At 37.1% G+C, this 9,080-nt stretch overlaps 1 protein-coding gene across 2 annotated transcripts in view; it reads right to left on the bottom strand.

The window, feature by feature from the left end:
* The window catches only part of LOC137973138 (multiple PDZ domain protein-like), a 43,990-nt gene extending 35,435 nt beyond the window's left edge, over nucleotides 1-8,555 (bottom strand). The window contains exons 1-8 of one of the 2 annotated variants that reach the window (XM_068819882.1): nucleotides 8,468-8,555; nucleotides 8,310-8,361; nucleotides 5,703-6,372; nucleotides 5,218-5,464; nucleotides 3,622-3,762; nucleotides 1,982-2,161; nucleotides 1,259-1,352; nucleotides 556-647 (exon numbers count right to left, since the gene is read on the bottom strand). In XM_068819882.1, coding sequence (XP_068675983.1) covers nucleotides 556-647; nucleotides 1,259-1,352; nucleotides 1,982-2,161; nucleotides 3,622-3,762; nucleotides 5,218-5,464; nucleotides 5,703-6,372; nucleotides 8,310-8,325 — 1,440 coding nt within the window. In that variant the 5' untranslated portion in view covers nucleotides 8,326-8,361; nucleotides 8,468-8,555. Of the gene's footprint in view, nucleotides 1-555; nucleotides 648-1,258; nucleotides 1,353-1,981; nucleotides 2,162-3,621; nucleotides 3,763-5,217; nucleotides 5,465-5,702; nucleotides 6,373-8,309 lie in introns of both variants that reach the window. The other variant, XM_068819881.1, reaches the window with a different exon arrangement.
* Nucleotides 8,556-9,080: the final 525 nt, after the last annotated feature.

Below are 9,080 nucleotides of genomic sequence, written 5' to 3'. Positions count from 1 at the left end.
AAGTAAATCGAAAAATCAATGACAGTGCAGCTGATTCATTTCAAGATTAAACAAGAGACACTTACCTATCCTTATTAATTACTCAATTACAATAAATAAAACTAAGACATACATGTAAGTAATAAATAATTATACAGTGCAATAGTATAGGTGAATAAAATTACTTTCAATATTAATGTAGAAAGAGCTTCAACAATCATAATCATCCTCAAATCAAGTACTGTAAAAAAGTATACTCCGTCTCCCATTAATGCAAAATTTTGGAGAGGAAAACAAAGAGTACATGTATTATGGTATTTTTGATTGTGGCTAATAGCATTATTCTTCTTAGAAATAGAGAAAAAAGGAGTCCACTCAAGGCTGTTGCCTAACAGGAGCCCGGTAGCCTGGGGCTCCCAAACAATAGCTCTGGGCGCCTTAATTTTTCACAGCAACACCTTTCACTTCATATGTTGGGCTCCTAAGTTCTCAGCGTTTAGCTCTGAGGGCCCCTTTAAAGTTTTCTTAGGCAGCAGCCTTGGTCCACTGCAAACAGTGGAGTCCTGTTTGCTTTACCTCAATGATCTGATCATTTACTCTCAGTCTGCCATCAACAGCTGCAGCACTTCCTTCTGCAACACTCTTGACAAAGATGCCATATAATTCCGCTGCATGTTGGAAAAGAAACGAAACAAGGCCATTCCATGACCATAATTCACAATTCAACTATTTGTGTGAGAGTACCTGTGCAATGTATTAATTTATTTTTATCATGTGACATGAAACATTTGCGTGACATACTTCCAGCTAGTGCTATTAATAAGGTACATGTATTGTGAAGGATAGGGGATAAAGTGATTTGCATGAATAAAGTACATGCACAGTGCAGCTTTGTGTGACAGCTGAGCCAATCGTATGCACACATGTACAATGTACATGTATTTTCCTTAACATCAAAGAAGCTGACAGATCAAGTTCCACCATTCTCTTATTTTTCCATTTATTGCTACAAAGCAAAACGCAAAAATTAATTATTGTTCATTCCCTCTTTCAAGAAAACAAAGAAGCCCTTTGTATTTGAGGAGGTGTCGATTGTTATTGTTGTTGTCAGTAACCATAAAAAATAATTATAGCAAAAGTATTAATGTACTCTAATTATAAGTTGCATTAGTCTCTTAAGGCCTGGTTTAAGCTCCTGCAATTACTGCCACATCTATCTATTGCAAAACATGGTGCGTCACATGCCTTTGCACTAAAAATGTGCTAAAACAACACTGACCTGAAGTCTGCTCCACATATCCAGCTATAGTAATTCCTAGGCCTTTACTGTCCTTTACAAGTTCTACATCGAAGGTTTCAACATCTCTGTCAGTCTAACGAAACAAAAACAAATTGCATGTAAAATTTAACTTAACTTGTAATGTAGCTCCTTGGAAATTCTAGTGTTCAAGTTATTTCTGAGGGACCAATACTATCCCTAATCTTTGAAATCAATAATGTCTTGCAACTATTGTCATAATTAACCTTTTAAAAGATAAGGAGTACAATAAAATGTTGCTATTGCGATGAATCACTCTTATCAACATCAAACTGTATGCTGTTACACTACATGACTGTATTTAACAATTAGACCCGTAGTCTGCAAGGGCTACGGGTCAATAGCCCATGAGGCGAAGTCGAATGGGCTATTGACCTGTAGCCCTTGAGGGCGAAGGGTCTAATTGTTTTAGTGTCACCCAACTAGTCGCACAGAAAAAACAGTAATAAAGTTAGCAAATGCAAGTTGAAGAGATATTTATTTGCTACTCCAGGACTATTACTAATAGTCCTCTAGTAGTGTAGCCAATCAAAATGCAGGATTTGCATTAGTCCACTAGTTGGGTGATACTCTAATTTGTTAGTGTTCTGCTGCTGGTGTAACGTTCTACAGCTGTACATTTACATGTACATATTGCAGCTACAAAGGGCAGTACATGGTGTACATTGCGTTAATGACTCCTACCTCCGCTTCAATTGATGCAGCATCCACATTATTAGTTTCATCTGCAACAAGCCGAGCAATGACCAATTTAACATGTTGTCCAACTTTGCGCAGCACTTGGGCAACCTGTTCACTGCCCATACCACCAACATTAACTTCTCCAATTTGAAGGATGTGGTCACCACTTCGTAAGTGTCCATCCTAAAATTAGATCAATAATATTAATTTATTTAATATTATTTATTTAATATTATTTCTTTCAATAATTAACAACTGAAGCCTTTTACAACCGATTTGCTTGCTACATCATGTTACTATGGAAACAAGCTTAAACCGTGGCTGTATTTAAGGATCACAAAAATGATTCTGTACCACTTCATATTAACTTGGTGTTGCCTCTCTTCCTCATTTACTTGAACTGAAATTATTCATTATTATGAGGGATAAAATTAACTTAGTTTGATAATAATAATAATGTACATTTGTACTGTATGAACTTTCATTATTTGAAATCAGTTCATTCACCTTTGGTGGGATATAACTTTAAGTTATACTCACAATGGACCTGAGCTTTCAGCTGGCTAATTGATATTGCAAGTGCAGTGCAATCCCGCATTCAAGCTTGCATTTTTTTCAGGCTTGCTTACTAGCTAGTATTCGTAGATATTGCACGCCTACACCGAGAACCTACATGTATTCTGATCTTGTATCACGTGTTGTTCACATTAAAGAGTACATGTAATTCTATAGAGCGTCATGATTGTGGTCAGGTTATCACAGCAACTGCTTAACCCATTGACACTTCAAACGCCCTAGCATGGCCCCACTTGACAAGTAAAATTGTCTGGTGTTAGACAGAGTAAAATGTGTTAAGTCTCACTTGCAGGGATCAATGGGTTGAGTTGCTTAATTGACCGAATGCAATTTAAAATTACCGTCAACAAATTATTATTCTCTTGTCTTTGTGTTAATTAGCCTAACTACTGTAGCCTCTTTAACACATGTAAAATTGAAATAATTTGGGCTGTAAAACCAGGCTAATTAGCAGTGCTCAACATTAGTGGTAGTCCACTAGTCCTGGACTAGTGCAAAATGCTTGTGGACTAGTAGAAACTTAGAACCACTAGTCACAGGACCTGTAACTACTTTGTAATTAGTTTTTGCAATGTCAAAAAAAAATACATTAGGTGAAAACAAAATACACGTCTTGTAAATGTTGTTTCGATGCATTCCTCATAACATTTCGATCACGAAAACAGATAGTCCAATTTAATTGTAAAAAGATATTGCAAATAATATTGCCATGCTGCAATCAGGAAGGACTACCAGAGATTTACTCAAGACTAGTAAATTTTCACTTCAAGTAGTTCCAGGGCAAGCGATCGAAAAATTTAAGGTCGAGCATTGTAGTTAGGCTAATTAACACAAAGACAAAAGAATAATTTGTTGGCAGCCATTTTTGCATTCATGCAGTCAATATACCTATTACACTGTACATATTCATATTTAACTGTGACCATCATCTCCCTACATGTAAGTTTCATTTCATATTATCAGGGGTGCTGCACATTTTGTTATCCTGTTTCTAAAAGTTAAAATTCAGCAAACTTTTACAGTGACTGTCGCTAACTTGTTTGTAGACAGAGGAAAAGGGTACCCACCCTATCGGCCACTCCACCAGGGAGGATAGTCTTCACAATCACACCAGTGCTTCTACCACCAACAATGCCAAACCCCAGGCCAGAGCCATCATTGTGAAGCTCCACCGTTTCAATATGCCGCAAGTTCTCCCCATCACCAGCCTTGAAGAGAAACATTTTTACTTACATGTATTTAATAAAATGATATTCTTTTAAAAGAAAATTATATCATAATTATATTAGATCTGTAATAGTTTGAATCAAATGTTCTACCTTAGTAATGATTGTTTGATAGTCTAGAGGTCATGTGATTAACGTTTGATGGATACCCTAAGAATATCATTGCCCTTCATTGCAAAACTGAATGAAAAGGAGCCATGAAATTGTGCTGACTGGCTATTGCCAATGCCTGGTACTATAAGGTGCAAGTTCTTGCATCGTTCTGTATTCTTTAACATGTTTGACATTAACTTTTGTGCCTTTAAATTTCCACATTTGCAAAATAAACTTTACACAAATCAGTTCTTTTTCCATAATAATAAATAAAGAGCCCAAAATTAATTAGCTTTACATTACATGTATTATAATTATTTTATCAATGATATATTAATTTTAGGGCTTCTGAACCATCAGATAATTTCAAAATTTCTTTAAGATTCTTATATTTTGTACTGTATTTTGATGGCACAGGGCTCAAATTTGCAATCAATACAGTCACATTTAGCTGCAGCAATGCAATTTCCTCTACATGACTTTTTTTTTTGTTAGAGCGTTAGTAAAAAACGTTAAACCAATCTTCAAAACCGTTGAATATCCGTCAACCGTCCGTTAACTTTAAGCCGTTTAACGGCCAATCGTTAGTGTACGTTTTCCCGTGGAAGGTCACATGTATCACTCTCCATTTTCGGTGGTTTCTTTATGTACAAGTATAGTATTGTGATTTCATACAGCTGTATTTCTTTGTTACAATACAGCACGAAGACTTTGCGACTAAAATTTCCAAAATTGTGACTGGATTTTTTATTTTTATTTCAAGCCCTGTGGTACAAGCTACAGTAATATCACTAAATCATGCATGAACAGCCAAAATGTTCTATTAGCCATAACAGTGTAGTTAAAAGTGCATGATCCACTTGTCAAGGCAGTTTTACAGCTTGGCATAACACCTCTAGTTAACATGTAGCTTGATGAAGTAAGATTATCCAGTTGACAATGTCAAGGTCATCAACTCAATGATCAGTTTAGAATACTGATGGGTTTCTTTCTTGTTAAAGCTTAATATAATTATATATATTATATAATTATGTACTGTATTAAATAAAATAAAAATTAAAATTGAAATACCTGCTCAAGGCATTATTTGACCATCACTGGAATTAGTACATGAAGGAAGCTTACACATGCCAGTATTTGCCTAGTGCTTGCAAAACAACATATATACCGGTATACAGACTGTTTGATATTGGAGAGAAATCTACATGTATGTATGGGAATTTGGTTTCTCCCAATATTCTCCAGTCATGTACATGTTTTGAGCCTCTTTTAACATGATGAGATATAACTAAATTTTAAATCTTATTTACCATTAAAAAAAACTGTTAATTACTAGTAACTCACAGGTACAGTAACAGATGTATGGGAGACAGAGCTAACATTTGAGGGTGTCCTAGACAGCAACGAGCTTGCACCAGATGTCGTACGAGACAAGTTTCGTGAACGAGGGATACTCCCTCTTGCCACAATGAGTTCAACTTTACCACTGGTTTGCTGTAAAACACCAATGGCTTGTTGATGAGACACACCACTGTCAAGCTGTTTGCCATCAATTGCAAGGATCTGATCACTTTCTTGCAGGCGGCCATCACTAACAATGAGAATGATAATTTAATATTAGTACAGTACTGCTCAAAGATAAGCAAACTATCGAACTTGCTTGCTACGCATTGAAAATCACAGATTCAAGAGTCTTAGCATTGTTGAAACGAACCAACGTGTTTGCCAACTAGTCTTTACCACTGCATTGTTGGTGTGACTAACCCCATCCCTCCCTCTCCCAATAGTGCTAGAAATGACACGCACATGTAAGTTCTTTCTATTAATACCTTCCAGCAACACCACCTCTTTGGATCTCCTGTACAAATATTCCTAATTCTCCACGATTTTCACTTTTTAGTCCAACCACACTGAAACCCAATCCTCCTTGTTCCGGTTTCATCAACGTCACTGTTTCAATCTGTCGCCCTTGTGACAGAGTTTCAATCCCTTTTTGAAAATCTTCATTATGGCCAAATCGGGATTTTCTGAGCTCCGCAATTATTTGCTCTCTGTTGTCATCACGCAGGTCATAATCTTCCTCAGCTGGAAAATCACTGACAGGCAATCTGCCTTCAGTTTCCAACCAATCAAGATCTGGTTGGTCAACCCTAGCTGCCATGGACTCGTAGTTTGGGGTTTCTTGCTCAAACACTCCATCTGTAGAAGGGGTGTCTGTTGTAACAGTTACTGCGGCTCCTTCACCGTCTGATGCTGACTGACGAGGGAAAACAAGCTCACCAGTGGGAGAGAATTCAAAGTCCTTGACTGCGTCAGGTGGCAAATGCTGTAATTGGTTGTTGAGTTCTCTAACAGACTGTTGAATCACCAGAAGCTGTCGAAACAGAGGACTTTCCAACATTTGCTTGATTCTTTCAAGCTCCTCATCATTGTCCGTGTCTCCTCTGGATTTGAGCTTCTGTTGAAAGCCATCTAAGATTTGTGCTGCACGAGCTGTGTCTGATTAAAGAGAAGGAAAGACGAAAAAATAATGCTTTGGACAAGCAAAATGCCATATGAAGAAAAGTTGTGGGAAGGATCTTGGTTGACTTGTGAAGAGAAGTAAATTACATGTAGAAAGGTAAAGTACATTTATTGTGTTCCCCTTGGGGCTTTCCAGGTCCTGGAGTAATTTACAATTTTCTTTGGAGGACTTTAACAAGCTTGCTTGTTCTACAGTTTGCAATCACTTCAGGAAGTGAAAGATGTCCCTATTTAGAACCAGGAAATGCCACTACACAGCAGACTATGAGGGACATTGCTAAATAACAAAACAGTGAAACAAATCACCAAAACAATATATACGAACCCACCATACATTGAATACTAACTGCTCCTAATTTAATCTGAATCCTAATCTTAATCTCAATTAATTAGGAGCAATAATGTTTTAACTAGGACTAAAACGTTATTTAATCTCCAATCCAACCTTTGTTGGTTAGTATTGGTGGGGTCATACAATTGTACAGTAGATGGTGCTTTGTTTCGGTGCTTCACGGTTTAGTAATGCCAAACTACTGAACAGGCACCTCCCTGGTAGATTGCATTCTACTATGACAACCAACTTTACACATACATGTCTCCAGCAAAGTTTGGATCATATATTGACCCATGATAATGAACAAAGCTACAGCCAACAACTTGTGATAATTTATACACTGTAGGAAACCAACTTCGCTTCACAATATTCCTAAAATTTTGATAGCTAATAATTATCTGGTATTGCATGTGGTTTATAATATAATTATTAATATTTTAATGTCTTTGAAGTTTTATAATAATTATTAAAATCTTTATGCATTACTGCAGAGTCCTTATAACTCGAACCTTTGCTAACTTGAATAAAAACCATTTCCCCTGGAATTCTGCTGCACATTTCATTAAACTCTCTCAAATCGGAACCCTTGGAAATTCTAACCCTCAAAAGCAATTTTTATTTCCTGTCTGGTCCGGTTCTATATTATTATTCCATCCTCGATCATTTAGATTAGTTTGCTAAGACATGACAGGTTTCAACCAAACCCAAAAATTCATTATATCATTGCAAGGAGCCTGAATTTCCCCTCTCAAAAACCAACATTTGACTTGATTTGCGTTAATATGTTGACTCCAGTTTACTGATACACTCTGATTATAGTGCTCCAGCACTTACGCGTATTAAACACAAAACATAACAATCGAATTCATGGTTTTTCAACATGCTTCTTTGCACAGTTTTGCTACACATCACATCGAGTTTTTGTTTACTTTTATCATTTTAGCAACCTTTATTTAAACGTGCATTCCAACTGATTCTTGATAGAACATCGCTACACGTTTGCAATTAATTGTTTGTTTAGAAAATTACTGGGTATTCTGCAATTCCTTGCTCCATGATTTCGGTTTCCCATAAGCTCGGATTGAATTAAGAATAAAATATTGATATTAAAGGCGAAATGACCTAGCCAGTTATTAAAATTAACAAAGATTATTGTCGAAAACAGTTTCTTATGACGAGTCGAAAAATGTGTTGATTTCAGAGATGAAATATGTGAAGAATTTACATCTGGAAAACAATAGAGGTCCTGAACTCTGACAGACCTTCATTAATTTTCGAAAAGGATAACATTTGGAACAGCGACAAAGTCAGAAAATCGTCAAAATTATCAGTGGCAAACGGTCAATGCATCTTAGTTTTAAACAAAGCACTTTTACTTCAGACTGAAGCTTAAAAAATACTCTACCAATATGTCATGCCGAATATTTGCATGCCTCTGTGTTTTTGCTCGATGAAGAATAGGATTATGAAAACATGTCGCATTATTCCACGATTAATCAATCCAGGTTACTATTTTATGTCATTAAGCGAGAAATACAACAAACAAATCGCTTAGATTTTAACTTGAACGGCAGCAAACCTGATAAAATAGGCATCCTGGCAGAACAGTGTCACGACATCGATATTTTCTCCTGGAAGAAATCGTAGCTCTTGAGTTCACTTCTCTCGCAAAACAACAAGCCAGATTTTATGAAAATTAATTTTAAAAGAAATAGCTGACAGTGGACTAAGGTTTACCAACAATGAAGGTTGCGAACGTTTGTTTTCCTCTGAGCGTCGAACACGCGTAGAACTCTGTCTCAAATTAATATTTGGAGGCCAGGCTACTCGATTCCGAGATACATTGCTGGTCACGAGATCGCGTGACGAGAAAGGGAGGGGGAGGTTTCAGGGGTCCCGGCTGTCACGGAGTACGTTTGAAAATGGGGGAGGGAGGGGGGATGTTCTGGTACAGATTACAGAAGTGTGAGGTCTAGGAACAAACAACACCGTTGGAACAAAGTGGGGGGGGGGGGGGAGGGGGCAGTGGGAGCAACGTTGAAATGAGGGTATAGACTATGACTATTAGACTGTGTGACTTCGTAGTCTATACCCACATTTCACCCTCGCTCACCACAAAGTCTCCAGTAGCTTAGTGGTTAGAGCATCCGTATTGGGTCACGGCGGGTCGTGGGTGCAAATCGAAATTTTTTCGAGTTCCCACCTGGGCCCGATGGTTCGAAACGCGATTAACTTAATCCAGGATTAGCGTAAACGTTTGTTTCAAGTTTTTGACTTTTTGGTGAAAGTTTCGTTTGCTTATTTTTGTTTTTCAAGATTGACTTCTTCTAATGTAAAGTTTTGCCGAATA

The sequence above is a fragment of the Montipora foliosa genome, chromosome 10, assembly GCF_036669935.1.
Source record: "Montipora foliosa isolate CH-2021 chromosome 10, ASM3666993v2, whole genome shotgun sequence".
Lineage (NCBI taxonomy): Eukaryota > Metazoa > Cnidaria > Anthozoa > Scleractinia > Acroporidae > Montipora > Montipora foliosa.
This window is presented reverse-complemented; position numbering and strand designations above follow the sequence as displayed.